Here is a 19,232-nt window from a genome sequence, read left to right as displayed (position 1 = left end):
ATTGCACGAAACCGGACTGTAGCACCGCGTGTCTACCCCAAACTTGTTGCATGCAACAAATCTGAAGTTGAATCACGCTCTACTCATGCAACAGTGCAATTTCATCATATGGAAATTGAAACATTTCCTGCAACATTTTGAAATTTCCAGCCAATCAGCTTGCACCAAATTTATAACTGCTGACCAAATATCTTAACATAGCAGGCTGATACAAGCGATGTTGCGTGATTTTGTTGCAATGTGTGTCACCCTGATTCAAATTTGTTGCTTGCAATGTTGCGTGCAATGTTGCACCGTGTGTCAGCACATTAAAGGCTCTACTCATTACTAATACACGATTTGGCTGTTTGGATCTTCCTGTGGGGTTTCCTGGTCTTGCGTTGAATCTTCCTCCTCATTCTTCTCCTCTTCCTCTTCTAGTTCGCTGTCCTCCACGATATCTTCGGTATCTTTGCGTGTAAGACCCTTTTGAATTAGGCGCGAATCCGAACGTGGATCGTCACTTACGTTGAGACATTTCCGCCCAAGTTCCATGCAAGCACGAACAAACGACCCTTAGTATGAGAAAAACAGACAAAATGATTAAAATAGAGTAGTGATACAAACGTCTACTTATCATAGGGTAAAATCACTTTTTTTGTAGTTACTAGTTCTTCTTTGCAACCATTTCACAAATGTTTCATTGTCTTTTGATTCCCAAAGGAACTATTTTAATGATTTTTAACTCATGGATTCTGGGAAAATAATGAGATATGGCAAAAAGCGAACGATATTCAGTCCGTGAAAGCACTGCTCCATGGATACGTAATAACTCACCAGGTGTTACGTTGAGACCATAAACCCAAGCCTCTGGGTTCGAGAAATGTCTCAACAGAAACTCGAATAATTCTCTTGGGTATTCACCCTCCATTTCTCCTTCGTGTGAGAAAACATTTGTTATCTTATCACAAGAGTCAAAGTGGAAACTTCCTGCTTTCATGGAACCACTGTCAGTCCAATGGCCAACAATAATAGACTTTAGTCTATTTGGAATCTTGCGTCCTACAGAATAAATTACATTTTCAATCAGTAAACACGTGCAATCCGGGACCGCTCAGAAGTGATAATCACATTGAACTGTTCTTACTGCATAAAACACGTTTACTAAATTTGATACTAGTAAAATTCTGAACCAATTGTTAAATTTATCGCAGGTGAAAAAAAGCTTTGTAAAGAGAAAAAAAGAAAAGAAAGTAAAAGCTCACCTTTTAGCGACACATGCTTAGTATCATTCCAGAACAGCTGCTGAAAGCCGTCTGGAATCATTTTGTTTTTCAGCACATCCTCGAGCGGCTGCTGACTTTTCCATTTATCTTCAACAAGTAGGACCACATTGTAGTGGTCCATCCTCTCAATGTTTATGCTATGAATATTTATTAGAAAAATCTTCAAATCCTCTGGAGTGAAGCCCTGCAATATTGATTAAAAAACCGAATGTCAAAACATTTGGTACGTTATAGATCCCTGCCAATATATGTGTCTGTATTTAACTTCGGGGTATGAAGGCTCCAATATCGCGAGTAAACGTATGGCTTGCAAAAGACAAAAGGAGAAAGAGGGGAAATAAGGAAAATGACAATAAATGAAAACACGTTTGAAAAAGAACATGAAAATTAAACAAAGAGATCCAAGACAATAATTCGGAAAGAGAAAAACGACAAAAAGGAACTCATAGAGGAAAAGGAAAAGACATAGAAAGAAAAGTACGAACAAAAAGAAATAAGAGATAAACGGAAAAAGGAAAGAGGGGCAAACACCAGCATTACTATCAGCCGCACACTACGTTCTACCTACCTTGGGTGCTCTGGCAATAACCAGTTCAAATCCGTTTATTATCGGAAAGGCCGATCTTACTTCTACGATCCCTGGAGCCTCGTACGTCCCTTTAGCCGCTATGGTCTCCCCATTAGAAAAAACATAGAGGCCCTCCATCTCTACGACGCTTTGACTCCTTTTTCTCCCCTCATTTTGACTTTCTCTGTAGATGACGGCTCTCTGAAAAAAGTCTTTCAATTCCTGCAAGATAAATATATATACATTAAAAATGTGTCGACAACCTGCCAGTATTTAAGGGGGATATTCCAGATTTGACTAGATAAAAATTATCAGTACACCATAGAACGTTTAAACAAAAGGAGAACATATTTCGAGCATTGTTGATCAAACTGACATTCCGATAAAGGACTAACGCCCGAGCCCCAGTATACGTGGCAAACCTCAACGATGATTTAAATTACAACTTTATTCAACTGTCTCTTAAAGAACAACTTTGAAGCACATGCATAGCTTTGAAGTGGTAATACACTATGTCCGGTGCTAATGAACCGTACACTCACCTGTGGCAAGTTTTGTGGACGGAATTTGAGATGAACAAATTGTGAAATTTGTTCTTCTCTGGTGTGCTCTGGAAATTGCGCTTTGAGGTCATCCCAGGAATCTACACCTGTGTACTTCATAAACGCTTCTATAATGTTGCGCTTGCTTTTTATGTGAGCTGCTTTGGTGGCTAACTCTTTGAGGGATAGTTCCTCATTCACCACCGCCCTCAACAAAGTCAACTTCGAGTTAAGACTTATTCCTTGCAGAGGCATCCCCAGCTGAAACAAAATTGAAACAGAAGATCATCAGAATTGCGCCAGGTACAGTTCTAACAAAGCAGCTGATTGCTGAAATAACGTTGAGTGACCAAGCTTTTCTGGATGTAGGCAACCGAAGAAGAAAAAGAAAGTAAATAATTCGTCTGAGTAAAGAAGGATATGTATGTTAACATAAACACTATTAGTCCTGAAACTTCAGAAAAATATAATAGCAAATGTAAGGTTATTTCTCATTTTCACCTCATTTATTGCCGAAAGGTTGAAGTACGTAAGAAAAAGTGTTCAGCTTCATTTATCTTTTGCCTTTGAATTGATGCCTTTAAGGTGGATTCCCGCTCCAGTTTCGAAAGAGCCGTAACGCATATTTTCAACGCTCTTTTAACCACCTTGCGTTGGCTTCGTTTTTTATAAAACATTTATATACATGATTCATTTATGTTTGTCATTTTATTCATTATATATTTACTTGGTTCTGAGTAATTTCTTGTTTTTTTCTCATTCTTCTTCGCTTCTGTTTTGTATGCTGGTCCTTAAGTTCGCCCTTGGCGTGCTTTTTGGCAATCATGACAAATAAATCCCAAACTGGCTTTTCCAAAAGAGCTGCTTGTAGGGTTGGTTCTAGCGTTGTCGGGCTCTGTGGGTAAAAAGTTTTATTAAGCAAAGACCATTATTTTGCAAATTCATATATGGATAGTTAGCTTTTACAACTGATATCAATTCGTTTTCGTTAGGGTTTTAGGCATTCAAATTCGGGAATGGTCCACATAAGCTAGCATGTTTACGAATATAGTACCTTTCCACTTTCCACGAACATCCTCTTACAAGAATCTCGCCACTCCGTTGTGGATGGGGGCGTGGGTCCATTTAATGGGAGGCGCTCCATCTGGTACCTCCAGTTACGACAGGCCTCCACCCGGTCTACCCATGTCGTCGTCCTGCTTGCCTTATTGTTGAGATTATGGCTTGCCGCCACACGTTTTATTTGCTCATCTGTCATTGTATTTCCATACAATGACACAAAAACCTGCTTCAACGATTGGCGGTGGTTTTCATTAGTCGAACACACCTAAATAAAAGCAATTTAGTTTGGTGAAAATATGTTCGAGAAGATGTTCATTCATCATAGGTGCGTGCAGGTCCTCTACTCGCAGGGTAGTAGATTATATAAACTTCTCAAATGACCAACAAAATTCATCAGAGACTAGTAAAAAATGAGTGGAGTAAAAATACATACCAGCCGTGAAAAATGAGTAAAAGACTCAAAAACACAGAGTAGTTTAGAGATGGAACATTCAATTTATAAAATAAAAATCCAAACTGTTTGGACTTTGGGCAAAAACAAAGCCTTGTACATTTTTTTAAATAATTCATGATTCATTTTCCAAATTTACGTATGATTCATTTTTAGGTTGACTTTGCTTTGAAAAATTCTAGATTTCGTCGTTTTTCAAGATTTCTGATCATGCTTCAACCAAAGAAACAACACTTATAAAAACGTTTTCAAACAACAGTTTCTTTACCTTGGCAAATGCTGCCTTCCTATGTAATCCTCCGATCACAGTTATATTGCAGCCCTTGACGAGATTTTTGTTTCTTAACACGTCGTCACGCGAAATATCTGCAACTGCCACCCATGGTTGTTGGTCGTGGGTGAAGCTTAATGGTTCAGCTTGGATGGACTGAGCCAAATACTCAACATGTTCCTCATTAAGTGGTCGGTCCAGCCATCTCTGGGGGGGATCTTTGAGACGATCAACATCCAAACGGAACATGCCTGTCAGGAGAAAAAGAAGCAATGAATAATAATAAGAAATATATTTAATTATTATACAGAAGCGTTTATTTAAGAAAAAACCACTGTTCGCAAGTTGGAGCCGAAAACAAAAGAGCTTCTGTCTATGATTACTAGAGTGCTTTTAGTCTCACTGTTGAATAGTTAGATAAATGTATCTAACTTAGATAACTATTTAGTTGACGTCACCTAAAATAGTAAAAGCGCGCCAAATAACGGTCATGCTAATCCGGGGGGTTGTTTTACCAGAGAATGAGTGAATAGACATTAATTTCTATCATCGTTTCTCCCCCTGATCTCACGAGTAGCTGTTTACTCGTAGTTTCAAATTTAGGTGACGTCACCTCGAAAATAGTAAATAACTTATCTAATTTAGTTGACGTCACCTATTCAACAGTGAGACTAAAAGAACTCTATTAGTATGTTAGATTTAGGCAGATTTGTTTACCGTGGATGCGTTTTCATTAGCACATTCCTTTGGTTGTGTTTTTATAACAATTGTATACTATACTACATATCACATTACCCCAACCACGTCATAACTCCTGTTTGGCAGATCCTTTCAAACAACTAAAATGTTTTGTCTTTTTTTTAGTGAAAACATTTCTTTTGACCTAACGATCTATCTGGCCAATGTTTGTGAACTATCAGCAAATGAAATTGTAAATTAACAAGTCATGTTTAGCGTTTATAAAAATATCCGAGTAGAAACACCGAAGCAAATGTAAAACGAGTCTAAATTATATGAATGTAGTTTTACCTATGTGGTGAGCTGAAATTTCCTGGTCCAATGTTGTGGCCCGTTTGAGCTTCTTCCCCGGGGACTGTAGATCCAGTTCCTCTTCATCAGTGTTCCTTTTCTTTATCTTGGAAGACTTTTTTGAGGTCTGTGGTAAAACCTCATTTTCGCTCTCGTCATCCTCTCCGCTCGAGTCATGTAACAGTGGCAATCTTGGGTCTGACTCTTCTATTGCTTTTTCTTTCAATGTTTTCCATCTTTTCCAGGAGTTCTCGAACTCTTGAGCTTTTATATTTGGGCTGCTCAACGGCCCATTTCCTGCTTGAAAATCGCCGATTTCAAAAATCATCGTAGTTTTTCCGGTGACAGATAACGAATTTTTCACCGTTATCTGCAACGAAAAAGATTCTTAAATGAATATAAAATCTAAAGTGTTTGGAAGAATTGGGTTCACATGCTCGTTTGAGTAGACCCCGGGAGTAGACCGGTTTCCGTACAACTTTAATGATACATATTTTCAACATACACGAGAAACTTGCAATCTGATCTTACCGAAATGTCTTTGCCATTTTTGTGTGCAGAGACAGTTAAAACTTCTTCAGTCAAGTGTTTGGCCCTTGTTTTTGCGCGTATTCCATTAACTTGGATGAACAGGAAACCATCGACATCTTTCACTGACCAGTTACCACGTGGGCCTCTTTCTTGTGAGTTATTATTTGCCATATCGAGATATAATCTAGGAAATTCACCGGATTAATAAAACATACTTTGATGTAATAGATAATTTGAATCACCATAAGTTTATACGTTGAAACTAAAGTTTCGGACTTTCAAAACACCAGCGTGAGTTTTGAGCACGGTGACTCAAATTATTAAAAATTGTTCGTACTGTGATATAGCCTGCGTAGCTGCTCATGCCGGTTCAATAACTGAAATTAGCTATAGCAATTACATGTAATTAAATATTCCACTTACTTTTCGTAAAGAAGTAATTTTTGATCGCTAATAGATGAGATTTTGAGTGAGCTTTGACAATAGTCGTGGTTAAACTTTCGCATCAAATGAGAGACTTTCAAATACAAGGCCAGTCTTGTAGTGGTATTGCTCAATTGCCAGAGCTCACAGCATGTGGTTTCCGGAATTAGTCTTAGAAAGCAATCTGATTGGTCAATTTGTCTTGGAAGACAGAAGAACCAAGCTCTTTGGTATACTGTGAATGTCATGGGCGGGTCGTTTTTTTTTTTTTTTTGACGTATCGTATTTTCCAAGGGATTTCTGGTATCCGGAAATGCTAGGTCATCATATTGATGATAATTCGTTGACTGTTGAAATTCCCGCCCAAATTGTCCAGGCTGCCATTGGTAATAGGCGAGCCAGAGCACTCACGAACGCAAATCATGGAATACAGTGATAGCGATGAAGAGGAATCATTTAGAGGTTTTACAATAAGAGATCTTCGCGAGGACATTCCCATTGCAGAAAACATTCCAATTTATACTTTAACGCCTCGACCTGCACAGAGGAACCAGCCAAAATATTTGTGGCATGCTCAACGCGATGACGAAGAGTTATCATTTGAAATTGAAATTCCCGAGCAAACTTCAGGGAACGAAGGAGAAATTTGCGAGGCGGGAGAGCTAAACGATAACCTGAATGAAAGCGATGTCGAGGGGGACTTTTCAGAGGCAATTTACGCACAAGCGAAAATGCGAATTGTTGAAGAGTGCGAAATCTCCAGCGATGATAGTGTCGAGGGAGAATTTTCGTTCAATCTGGATATTGAAGATACATCCATGGAACATGACGAAGATAACTGCTCTGACAATGATCAATATAACAAACGCCAGGAATCTTTGGTACCTCAAGAACAAGAACAGCATTGCAAGATTTCATCACGAGGTAAGCTAGCTACTTCAAATTAGATCCTTGATAAGTTTATTATTGGTTATCACCTTTAATACAGAGAGTTATTGTCACTGCTTTGAGGCGCGTTACTCGTTTTGCTGTCTCATGATTATTTCCTTATTTATTTCAAACGGCAGAAAACTTAATTTAGTTAATTTAATTTAATTTTTTAGTAGTACCATAATAACATATTGTTTTGGAAATTCGGTCTCCACTGATTGCTGCCAACATAGTTAATTATGCTGCCAATGTTATAAAAATAGACTTGGTTTTTGAAGAAATCCTGTTTTTTTGCTTTGTTACAAGCTCCCACACATTTGAAGTAGCCATATTTCAAGTCTTCGATTCGAAAACGTTTAAACTAGCAATGACGTAGAGGTTTTTAATTAAAGTTGTTTCATATTTTCGACGTCAAAAGCTCAATCATTTCTGTGTTATTTATAGCTTGTTCATATGCTTATTTTTTGCATTATTTCATTCGCAGTTAGCAAATATTTTTTTAATACATTTTCTTCATTTCTTTACAAACGAGCCAATGAACAGCGTTCGAGAAGGAACTCTGTCAGCGCCTGTCAAATTAAAGATGGAGAGGAAAAAAACAGAACAACTAAAATCCCTTACAAACTCAAACTCGGCCTTCAGCTGTCCTTAGACTGATCAAATTGCGGTGCGTTCACACTAGCGTTTTTACTAGTAATAAAATAATTGAATAACAGTAAGGATTTTTGTGGTTAAGAATACATCCCAAGAAGCCGCAGGGTACTTTGAGTATTTTGATTGTTGTCAAAGTTATCTGCCTGTCAATGTTGAAAGATTGGTTTTGTTTGTGTGATTAAACACTTTACACTAAAACCACCAAAAACTGTATCTTTGATGCTATTTTTGGTATTAAGATATTTAGTTGAAGTTATGAATTCAAAAATTATTTTTGGTGTTATAACATTTTTTATTTCTGTCTTAAAAGTTTGGCGCTAAATGTATGTTGCATCTTGTTTAATTAACTGTCACTTATGATGAAATGTGCCAGTGCATGCGGCCCCAACAACAATCATATAGATTTTCATATCCGGCTTTAAGAAACCAACATTTTTGAAAATCTTTGCCTGGCAAACAACTAGGTGCGACTGTTGAAACCATGTGTGAATTTTTTTCAAATATGCTGAACCTTAAGAATACAACCTACAAAAAACTTTAAAACTCTACGGTATTGCTTTTTTTCAAACGTTTTAAAGCCTTGAAAAGTAGAAATTTCCCAGCCTGAAATTTGAAATGATCAGGTGGCAAAAAATCATTTTTTGGGTTATGTAAAATCTATTTCATGTTTCAAAATATATCTAGAATGACGAAATTATGATTTGTTGGAATGGACAGTGTCGTTATAGCTTTAATACTAAAATCAGTGATCGGCCGCTTATCTTTGACTTGTTCATGATTTACTGGCTATTTTTTAAGGTCCGATTTCTTGCTGTTTTTTTTTTTTAGGTTTGAAGCGTTCAACTATTGTGAGCCCCGAGGAAGTGATGACCAAATACTGCTGCAAAAATAACTGCATCAAAAAATTTTCTCTGTCTCAAATCACGGAAACACGACATGCGTTTATTAGGAATTTTGGGCGTCACGCCAAGCAACGACAATATATTTTGGACTGGTTGAGCTCCAATCGGCCGAAAGAAGAAGAAGATAATTTCGTTCATTCTATATGTGGCGTCAAAGTTTGTATCAACTGTTGGCTGAATGTCTTAGGAATTACAAGGCGAAAGTTTTTTCAACTGAAAAAGCAGTTCCTTGATGAAAATCGACGAAGTGGAATTCATGGAAACACAGGGGCCTTAAGGCTGTCATTGTCCAGTGAGTTGGCACTCAATTATTTAAAATCATATTTCGAACAAATGTGCGAGCACATACCCAACGGAAATGTTATGCATCTCCCCTCAAACATAAGGAAATATGACATTTACGAGGAAATGGAGTTGATGTTGGCATCCCAGGGACAGCCTTGTTGCACCAAGACAACATTCAACAATCTTTGGACAAAGTATTTCCCAAATATTAAAATTCCAAAGGTAAACTAAAGTCTTACTATAATTACTTAATTATTTTGCATGGCATGTTAAGTTGTATTGTAAGTTTCGGGTAATTGCAGAAATTTCAATTTCAGGCACATTGTTAACGTTTTTATTATAACAAAACGAAAAGCTATCCCGTTTTTTGCTTTGTTTTATGTCATTGTATGATGTTATTTCATTTGCCTTATTCATTTATTTTGTTTGAGGTTTTATCTATTTTTTGTTCTGTTTAGTTCTTTCTTTTTTTGTGTAGTTGCATTCAGTTATATTGACTCTGCTTTGTTATATTTTTATTTTGAAGGAAAACCGATTCAGCAAGTGCGATGATTGCAGTAAGATCAAGGCCGATCTGAGAGAGACACTAGATCCCGAGAAGCAACAAACTATACTAATTAAGAGAACGGGGCACCATGAATTTGTGAGGTACAATAATTTGTTCTAGAACATCCGAGGCTTATCAGTTACCATACAGGCATGATATATTGATGAAAACACTAAACTTTAAAAGATAATAGAATAAGTTTTAGAGGAGTTGGGTCAAAAAGAAAGGGGCTAACATTGACGTTGACAGGCTAGATAGTCAGAGTGATGTTTAAACGTAAGCCTTCATCTTTCTACCCTGAGAGCAGCTGAGAGTCAACTGTGAATCAAAAGTGGTCTCCTTGTCTTTTTAACAAAATAAGTGACAATTTTAATTTTATGTTTGCAGACTAGAGAGACAACTTTACCTAAGCCGTGGGATTTTAGGACATCACCAACCAAATAAATACTTCTCCATCGCAATAGATGGAATGGATCAAAATAAAACGGAACTGCCTTTCTCCACCTTACGATACAGCCTATTGAGTACGGCTTGGAGATTGAAAGTGCACGTTGTTGGGGTGATGGTTCATGGCCGAAACCCAATTGTGTTTCTCGACCACCAACAACACGCACATGATTCTAATTTGACCGCCAACATCTTACTTCAGGTAAAAAATCGTCGTCATTGCTACCACCATTATCATTAACTTCATAACCATTATTGTCATCATCATCATCATCATCATCAACATCATCATCATCATCATCATCATCATCATCATCATCAAGTTTTGCTATGTATGAACTACGAATTTTTATTATAACGTAGGTTTTCTGGATGCACAGAGATCGATTACCTGATACGGTTTATATACAGATGGATAATACATGCCGCGAAAATAAGAACCAGTATGTTTTTGCATTGCTGGCATACTTGATTGAGCGAAAGGTGTTTAAGGAGGTAAATATTAAAACAAACCTTTGGAAGTGGTAAAAAACGCTAAACTACATAACGACATAAATGAAGGGCCGACTTGGAAAAGTGTGTATGTAACGATTAGGTGCGTGTGAATATTTCGAATTAATTTACTGGAAAAAAGAAACTAGGAAAACTTGGTTATGAAACATGCTTGATTGACTCGAAGTCAAAAATTGTCATTCAAATCCGAATCGTCATTCACGCTGTTTTCAAACTCAGCCCTTCAATTGATTTATGTGAATTAAAACTTTTTTAACTGGATTTGTCACATATACGACTTATCCTGGTGTCTTTATACAAAGAAATGTATGTGTTTAGCACAAAAACCAGGCTCCTCGTCCATGGTATGCAATTTTAACATACATTTCTTTGCAAAGAAAAATTCAAATTCCCATCCTCGTCAATTTTAATTCTACATGCACCTGCTGGAAACTTTGTACTTTCATCATTATCAGTTAGAGCAATCGGAGTATTAATTCGAAAGATACATTGCGTGTTGTATTGACAATGTTAATAATAATTTGTCAATCATTTAAAGATCTGTTAATATCAAAATTTGTATGTATCTCATCAGATAACAGTATCATTCCTACCGAAGGGTCATACGCACGTGGATGTAGACCAAATGTTTTCGCGGTTATCTGTGGCGATAGCTAGGTCTGGATGCTTGACTCCAACAGATCTAAGGCGATTGATTGGCTCATGCTATAAACAGGCACAAGGAGATGTCACCCAAGCAGGAGCAAGGCCCCAAGTTGCACAACTACAACACCTGTACGCCATTAGAGAATGGCTAAAGCCCTACAGTTGGGCAGTCCACTACCTGAGGCCCTTCCATCAATTCCGCTTCTATCTTGATGAAAGAGGAAAATGTTTAACAGACTTTAAAGCTTGGTGTCAGAGTAAGAACTAATTTGATTTTAAAAATTTATGACTGAGTCGACTTAGTCAATTCGAAGGTCAAATAGTACAGTTGTATTTTTTATTCTTAGACGAGTCCTTTACATTCTCAAATGTGTGCGGTTACAACTTGAAATTATCCTCATATTTCATTCCATAAACAGCTCCGGGAAAAAATCTCCTATTATTATTTTGAGTTTAGCTTACATTTTAACACAAATAAGTCCTAATGATTGAACTCAGCTTATTAAAGTTCCAGTGTGAGTGATCGTTCTGCTGTAAGGGCAGGTTCAGTCTTACAGTTTTCGTACAATTTCAATTTCAGGCGAATGGGATCCATTAAAGTGGCCACCATTAGAAATATTGAAGCAAGAACCAACAAGTGAACCTGAGACTATCGTTCCTAGTTATGACACTGTGGACATTGATCGCCTACGCGGGATGGTGAAAAAATGTGTTGATGGAGGGGTGTTAAATGCCGAGGAGGAGAAGGTGTGGGACGGGTTTTTGGCTGGTGAGGAAGCCCTTGCTGACTACTACCAAGACAAGGAGCAAGCTACGTACTGTGGTATGATATTCAACATTTATTGATTAAGTGGAAGATCACATTATTAAAATCGTTTCTTTTTTTTATATATAAACATAGATAAGCATCATAACAAAGAAGTGAGGTACATGCCTCCATCAGACAATGGCTGGCTACTTGATGAACTTGTTGCCAGAAAAAGACCAAGTGAAAATGAAGCGCCCGACCTCCGGGAAGTACTTCGTGAAAGTGAATCGCTCCTGAACGGAGAAGGGCTGATTCCGGTATGTAATGTGAAGCTGCGTGTACGTTCATTATTGCTAGGAGACATCGACACTATTCCACTACAGGAAGACCAATATTTCGCAGCACTAACGTTTGAAAAGAACAAAGTTTAAAAAAAAGAGAACTTGAGCATGGCGTTATTTCATCAAAAGTCTCTTGCTTCTGTGATTCATTTTATGATTTCTTCACACAGGCTTACACAGGACCCTACCGACCACCTGGACACAAACAGCGCGAAATTATCAGAGATGAAAATGTAGATGCACTTAAAGTAGGTATGCTCGTCGCCCTCGACACATATAAAGAGAGGCCACAGATAGCCGAAGTTGTGTCACTCAGCACCTCAGATACAATAGAGGTGGAGTGGTACATTGGAAGCTGGTCAACATCATGGAAGCCCCACAAAGTACGACGTGGACGAAATATGGTCATATGGAGAGAAGTTGTCCAGAAATCTTGTGTCCTCCTCTTCGACTTCGAGTTAACGCCACAAAAGAAGCTCAGGGAGGCGACCAAAAGAGAATTGAAGAGGGTATATGAGGAAAATTAGGTTGAATGAGTTAAAGGATTGAGAAAGTTTCAATCTACATTCGTAAGCTGTTTCGCACTATTCATTTGAAAACACAATTGACTTATGAACAACGGAGCACACCATTGTTTTCTACTATTGTGGTCTTTAAAATATTATATAGTTGATTCATAATGAAGAGCGTACGGACTTTGGAAATGTTTGAAAATTTTGGAGTGGCCATAAATTTATGTCCAGCAATAATTTTACGCACTTATGTCATGGTTGAAAGTTTCTCAGTGGGCATAAATTTATGTCCGGTAAAAATTCGTACGGACTTTGGAAATGGGCATAAATTTATGTCATGGTTGAAAGTTTCTCAGTGGGCATAAATTTATGTCCGGTAAAAATTTGAACGCACCAAGGACATGTTTGAAAGTTTTTTTATGGACATAAATTTATGTCCATTATATGTTTCTTTTAGATTTGTTATAAAAATAAACTTATGCCCAACAGTACCGTTTTTTATATAAGGCTTAAGCATAAATTTATGTCAAGTAATGGACATTTTTAATTTTTTGATATCACCAAACTATTGACCGTAAATGCTTTTGCACAAATCCTGTTCGACAAATATTTCAAATTAAAAAATGTCCAATAATAGGTTTTTACAGTAATAATGTATCTGGAACTCAAATGTGGCATAAACATAAGCTTTTGATTAACAGAACATCAGATTAGTTCAATTTTAATTAAATTGTAAAGATATGGGGATAGAAATAAAAAATCTCATGCACTGATAAGTCCATTTGACAGTATTTCAATTTTACGACCAATTTTTTATTTTCTTAGTCGGTGTTTTTGGAATAAACACTGAAATATGAAAACATATATTACAATAAAAACTACAAAACACTAATTTGTACATTTGTGTCTTTTTTCTTTTTGTGATGATTATATCCTTGTGTTAAGGTGAGCCGTTCCTTAATCTTTGAAAGAGTAATTGAATGGAGGCGAAAATATGTAAATGAAATATAGTTCCATATTGACCAGATGGAAAAAAACAGGTCCACAGAGAATATCAGTGTCAGTATCTAAAGTGAACAAATTATATTCATCATTATAGCAAGATTTATTAAAGATGTTCAAATCTGATTGTTTTTGTGTATATTTTGATATTAATGGCCAATGTGGAACAAATTCCACAGACCAGAGGCATAAGTGCAAAAGTGCAAATATAACTTTCAACTTGTTTCAACCCTATTTTTCTTTTCACTTTTAACCTAAATATCTCAAAATTAATCTGATTTTTATAGTTGTAATTGAGTCATATTATCCTCAAATACTTCAATTATTCGGACTTTCAAAAATTGGGGCGTTTTCATCCAAGTGCCCCTTTAAACTAAATTCCAATTGAAATTTCAGTGGACAATAGCTACTCCGCTGAATTCCATTTTTTATTATAGTTTTTATATATTTCCAATTCAATCATGAAAGAAAGACCACAAAAATAAATAAATAAAAATAAACATTTTAAATTTAATTTAGTACCTGTATTTTTTGGAGTTGTGATGAATTTTTCCTCATCATTCAATTTACTTTCAGGTGTAGTTGGTTTCTTATCTTTGCCAGGCTTTTCGTTTATTCTTTCACCTTTCATTCCTCTGTTAGCCTTTCTTTGTACAGCCAAACCATTTGACGCAGCCTCTGATGTAAGTTTCCTGACAGGAGTAGTTGACCTTTTAACTGTGTCACTTGGAGGTACCAAACCACTAGACTGTCTTTTCTTTGCTGCCATACTAGCAGAAGTATTAATACTGCTTCGACGTCTGATGGGTGTGGTTCCTTTGCTAGGTGTTCTGTCAGCTATAGGAGTCTGAGCTCTTAAAGGTGTTGACCCGGCACTAGCAGCTCTTGGTATACTCTTTGTCTGTGCTGGACTCTTTAGGCCAGTGGCTGACATACTCCTTGCTGAGCCAGCGGGAGCCCGCTGCAAAGCTTTCAAAGGCTGCAATTTGCTTGTTTTTGGGACCTCATTTGGCTTCGCAAAGGTGGGTTTCGAAAGGCCAATTTTAGTAAGCAATGGTTTTGAATTGGGTTGTGGTTTATTATTTCTAGATTGTTTGGTTGAATTTGGAGAACCTGACGATCTGGTTAAAGTAAAAGTTTCATTTAAGGCAGAAGTAGATGATGTACTTGAATTTGACGAGTTAGAACTTGTTCTTTTCCTGCGTCCTGAGCTGAAACCTGGTGCCTTTAGTCCACTTTGGGAAGGCATTGGTAGCTAAAAAAAATGAAAGAGATATATAACAGAGGCATAATTATTGTTCTTTAGTCAAAGGCAAAAAAAGTACAAAACAAACACAAACCTTTGACTGTTTTGTAGTCTCTTCTGTGAAGGAAGTATCACTTGTACTTGAACTTTTCGTGCTTGAAAAGGACCTAAAGATACACAATAGAAGTATTAGTAAATATAACTTCTTGATAGATTGAAAAGCCCTTTTAAGTACTTATCAACCTTTTCTTTTCCAGAAGTATTAGGTTGCAAAGACATCATCTTTGAAACAATACTGAATTTATTTTTCACATTTATAGAACCAAAAAGTGCTGGTTATTTTGTACTGTTACCTGGATATAGACTATGTTTGCATTTTAATGAATTATATCCAGAGTAAATCAAAGCAGAATTTAACAAGAACTTTTCAACATGGCAGCCGCAATCTTTCCTTGTCTAATTATTAGTTTGAGAAACAATACAACCCAAAGAAGTTCCCTTCCTACCTGTCAGCCTTTGAAGACGAGGAAGAAAATTTCCTTGGAGTTCCCACGCTTGATTTCTTGATATCGGACTTCTGTTGGTTTCAGTAGAGGAAGGTAAACTTCAGTTAATGTACCTATACCCACCTAACTTAATATTTTCAGTATTTATTCTAAATAAAGTGAATATTTGAATGATAAAAAATTTTCATATGATCCGAGTGATGCATATTGGAGATATCAAGGTTTATATTTCCTATATGCTAATGAGCGTGATGTCATTATAGGAATCTGAGTTTGCTTCTCATCGTTTTTAAATTGCAACACTGATTACTATGAGAAAACAAATTTGCTATTAACAGGGTTCGTGCTGAGATAACCACTTAAAATTCAAGGACTATTCAAGGAGTATGCAAGGACCCAAAAATGAATTTTCAAGGGGTATGTTCAGCTAAATATGCCAAGGTTTTACACGGTGGTTGCACATGGCTGACTTTCAGATTTTCCAATCTTTCTGACAAGACCTATTTCAAAACCATGCAAGTAATGATCAAAGCAAAAATTCAAGGTGTTTTCAAAGAGTTTCGCTAAAATCATAAAATTCAAGAGCTTTTCAAGTGCCCTTGAAAACGTGAATTAAATTCAAGGAGCTTTCAAGGAGTTTAAGGAGTAGCACGAACCCTGTATTAATTTTCTGACCCATGAGTAAGACAATGATGTTATATACAGGATAATTTGCTGCCCCAGAAAAGTTTTGTATATTTAATCATGCCGATAATGACATCACACTCATTAGCATAGAGGAAATATAAACCTTGATATCTTCAAGATGCATCAATTGAATTATAAGAAATTCTTTTACCATTCAAATATTTACTTTATGTAGAATCAATAATGAAAATATTCAGTTACATAGGTGGTATAGGCACTTTAAACCCGACTCTCGGAAATTCCCTCTGAGCAGACTGAGTCTATTTTTCTTTAGTATTATTGAGGAGGAAAGAAGAATAATAAAATGGAGAGAAAGGAGAGAGGTTCTCCTCACAGGGAACTTGAAAATAAAACAGAGACAGGTTGTACAAAAGGTGGACAGCTCTATCTGACAAAAAAATCCTTATCCAGTGGATAAGTCAATGCCGTTACCCAATATATGTACCCACTGGATAAGATTTGTCTGTTGGACAGAACTATTGACTCCTTGTACAACTAGGCCCAGATGTATAAAATACCTTATTGGCAGGAGACTGAGAATTGTCTTCCACGACCCCATATATGAGCATTTTATTGACTTTAAGTGGCTGTTCAGATCAAAAAAGTGGTATTATTACACTTTAAGCCGCCTGATAACTGTGTCAATATGTGCAGTAAAGCACAACTGCCAAGGCGCAAATTCTAATCATTTTCAAAGCAAGACCCATGGTTTTAATGTAAGATCCACAGATCAAGTTAATATGAATATTGTACATTTTATACAAAAATTAATGCATCTTTGCTTCCCAGGACTTGCTTCAATTGTGTTGACAAGCAGGCTTCAATTCCTAGATATTGATTGGCAACCCCAATGTAATGCTTGGGACCCCAATTTTAGGGCTTATAATAGTGGCTGGTCAACAGAGAATGTCATCTCTTAGGCCAATCCTCTTGAATATGGTCACACTCTGTTCAATTCAATAAAAACCATGCAATGTGGCAAGTCATCATATCTGGCTATTAAGCAGCCCTGAATGTGAGTAATTAAGTGAGTCACAGGACATATGGTTTGAAAAATCCTAGCGCAATTCCTGTAGAACAATATCAAATGAACACGAGGTTGAGTTGATGTCCAATTAGAAAGGCTCTCTCAAAATTGTGAAGGTAATTACTCATAGCTTGATTCAGCGTAACGACTCAGAATATACTAGTCTTCTCCACAGCTGATGTTAGAGATTTCACCAGAACCTTATAATTTATGGCATCAGTTGTCATTCAAAGCTATCCACAAACGAGGGAGAGCATCGTGTGATGAATCTAACAGAGGCTGCATAGGAGACTACTATAATTCTAATTAGTAATTAGTCCTTGAGTCCGAATGAACTATTGACTCATAGGCCATGAAGGCGAGAGGACTAATTTTTTTAGTCAAATCCAACTAGTAGGTCAGATATATAGATGCAAACAAGTAAGTTTTAAATTAAAGCTAAGTTTAATGTTATGGTTTTCAAAGCCAGCACGTTTCGCTACTAGTGGGATATGGCCTAGTAGCAGCTCATCCAATCATAACACAGCATCGATGATAGACCATGGTTTGGATTTGACTAATACTAAATAATGTTGGTTTTCAGGTGTTGAACTCTTTGTGTAAGAAGTGCCAGAAATATAAAACAAGTAAAAATTACTTACAGAATTTTGGTACGTAGATTTCGAATTTGTCTTGAACTTCTGCAGTTTTGATACACTATTACTACCCCTGTTTTGTGCTGAAGCAATTTGTCCTTTCTTCACAAGTTGCGGTTTTATGATAGTGTTTTTTGGAGATTCCTTGTTGATACTTGATTTTATATTTCGTTCCTTTAAAACTCGTTTTCTGACCACAAATTTATCCCCTTCATTTTCAGACATTTTTTCTGTTAATTTGGTTGAGTTTTCTAAAGTTTTAGCAGTGCCGTCTTCATTTTTTATGGTATTTTCACACTTCAATGCTCTGCGCCTTGATTCAGCCTCATCACTGATTAGTTCTGGAAAATCTGAACTAGACTTTTTGTCTTGGTCCTCCACAACAGCTTCAGAAGAACTTGTCCTGAACATAAGGGCCATAGATGTGGCTTCTTTGAAGATTTCTACGACTTGTTCGGGGTTTAATGGGCTCAATGGTTTGAAGCTTTCAACTTCGTCAATGTATTTCGATACTTTAGTTTCTGTTTTTGCAGCCACACAGCGTTCGTTGTGTCCGATCGGACCAAAGAAGATTTCATCGTCTTCTTCATCTTGATCCCTAACATAATTACAAATTTTATCGTTATATTATGCTAGCTATGTATTATTACATTTTATAAAGACTAAGATTTTAATCGATCGTCAAGATCTGTTAGGTAAAACTGTTTAGGAGCTAAAAACCGCAATCAGTTATGATCCAAGCACAACAATGTATGTACAACAATGCAAACATTCAATCTTACCTTTCTTCGTCTGGAGATAACGGTAGATCGAAGTCGAATTTCTCATCTTCGAGTAAAGGAGAATCCATCACTTACACCGAGAAATATATTTAAAAAACCTTTTGTTAGATTTTAAAAATTTATCAAGATTATTTTAGTCCCAAAATGATCAATCGAACCTCTTTCTATTTTATTCAAAGCTCGGATAACAGCACAATCAAACTGAGATCTCTAATTCCATAGGTCAAAATTAACAATTTGGAAAATATAAACAATTTCTTAGTTATCCTTTAGATTACAAGTGTCGTAATTATTAGAATGAGTGGAAAATTTACCTCAAAAAAGAGCGAACTGCCCTTGTATTTTTTGTAGAAAGTGATTAAGAAACGGATTTTGATCGCGGGAAGCATTTGAATTTGACGCACGTGACTACATTGAAACCTTATGATTGGTTAGTTTTCGTTAGGGTGCATTCTATCGCGGTTAAATGTACAACACAGGTATACCAATCAATTCTTTTAATCATTAAAATGATTGAGTTCCGTTAGTGGCAAAGCGAAACTTAATCCCCTCCCCCCCTCTCCCCAAGAAAGCCTGATACTCAGGCTACAAGCTCTGCTACTCTGGACTATAAGCGAGGATCGAAGCGACCTATTATTGGATAAGAAGTTCGTACGTGTAACTTGTATGAAGTCCGAAAGT

General features: G+C 36.7%; 3 protein-coding genes across 3 annotated transcripts; 1 reads left to right on the top strand and 2 right to left on the bottom strand.

Annotated features, from left to right (window-relative positions):
• Positions 1 to 30: 30 nt before the first annotated feature.
• LOC148908909 (uncharacterized) lies at positions 31 to 6,423 on the bottom strand. The gene is made up of 10 exons (XM_089034856.1): positions 5,720 to 6,423; positions 5,189 to 5,558; positions 4,157 to 4,410; positions 3,430 to 3,702; positions 3,103 to 3,270; positions 2,376 to 2,636; positions 1,834 to 2,055; positions 1,245 to 1,449; positions 817 to 1,041; positions 31 to 554 (listed from the first exon to the last, which is right to left on the bottom strand). The coding sequence occupies exons 1-10, from the start codon at positions 5,888 to 5,890 to the stop codon at positions 328 to 330; spliced, it is 2,376 nt and encodes a 791-aa protein (XP_088890982.1). The 5' UTR covers positions 5,891 to 6,423; the 3' UTR covers positions 31 to 327.
• On the top strand, positions 6,413 to 12,681 carry LOC148908908 (uncharacterized). Its single transcript, XM_089036002.1, has 9 exons — positions 6,413 to 7,066; positions 8,555 to 9,135; positions 9,440 to 9,561; positions 9,848 to 10,109; positions 10,271 to 10,402; positions 10,995 to 11,322; positions 11,646 to 11,888; positions 11,967 to 12,130; positions 12,325 to 12,681. The coding sequence occupies exons 1-9, from the start codon at positions 6,565 to 6,567 to the stop codon at positions 12,679 to 12,681; spliced, it is 2,691 nt and encodes an 896-aa protein (XP_088892128.1). The 5' UTR covers positions 6,413 to 6,564.
• A 784-nt stretch (positions 12,682 to 13,465) lies between these two features.
• LOC148908907 (uncharacterized) lies at positions 13,466 to 18,926 on the bottom strand. The gene is made up of 8 exons (XM_089036001.1): positions 18,866 to 18,926; positions 18,552 to 18,621; positions 17,776 to 18,367; positions 16,626 to 16,694; positions 15,421 to 15,491; positions 15,009 to 15,081; positions 14,191 to 14,923; positions 13,466 to 13,512 (listed from the first exon to the last, which is right to left on the bottom strand). The coding sequence occupies exons 2-8, from the start codon at positions 18,617 to 18,619 to the stop codon at positions 13,466 to 13,468; spliced, it is 1,653 nt and encodes a 550-aa protein (XP_088892127.1). The 5' UTR covers positions 18,620 to 18,621; positions 18,866 to 18,926.
• Positions 18,927 to 19,232: the final 306 nt, after the last annotated feature.

The sequence above is a fragment of the Actinia tenebrosa genome, unplaced genomic scaffold, assembly GCF_029948245.1.
Source record: "Actinia tenebrosa isolate PJP-AT-01 unplaced genomic scaffold, QUT_ActTen_1.0 PGA_scaffold3__52_contigs__length_22856419, whole genome shotgun sequence".
Classification (NCBI taxonomy): Eukaryota; Metazoa; Cnidaria; class Anthozoa; order Actiniaria; family Actiniidae; genus Actinia; species Actinia tenebrosa.
The sequence above is the reverse complement of the archived record's forward strand: the minus strand, read 5'-3'. Positions and strand labels throughout refer to the sequence as shown.

Coding starts and splice junctions, on each gene's coding strand:
- LOC148908909 (XM_089034856.1), bottom strand. CDS start 5,890: ATGGCAAATAATAACTCACAAGAAAGAGGCCCACGTGGTAACTGGTCA. Junction 2,637..3,102: donor AAGAAATTACTCAGAACCAA/GTAAATATATAA, acceptor ATTTTGTTTCAG/CTGGGGATGCCTCTGCAAGG. Junction 1,450..1,833: donor TTATTGCCAGAGCACCCAAG/GTAGGTAGAACG, acceptor TCAATATTGCAG/GGCTTCACTCCAGAGGATTT.
- LOC148908908 (XM_089036002.1), top strand. CDS start 6,565: ATGGAATACAGTGATAGCGATGAAGAGGAATCATTTAGAGGTTTTACA. Junction 9,562..9,847: donor GGGCACCATGAATTTGTGAG/GTACAATAATTT, acceptor TTATGTTTGCAG/ACTAGAGAGACAACTTTACC. Junction 10,110..10,270: donor CCGCCAACATCTTACTTCAG/GTAAAAAATCGT, acceptor ATTATAACGTAG/GTTTTCTGGATGCACAGAGA.
- LOC148908907 (XM_089036001.1), bottom strand. CDS start 18,619: ATGGATTCTCCTTTACTCGAAGATGAGAAATTCGACTTCGATCTACCG. Junction 14,924..15,008: donor AGACTACAAAACAGTCAAAG/GTTTGTGTTTGT, acceptor CATTTTTTTTAG/CTACCAATGCCTTCCCAAAG. Junction 13,513..14,190: donor CACAACTCCAAAAAATACAG/GTACTAAATTAA, acceptor TTCATATTTCAG/TGTTTATTCCAAAAACACCG.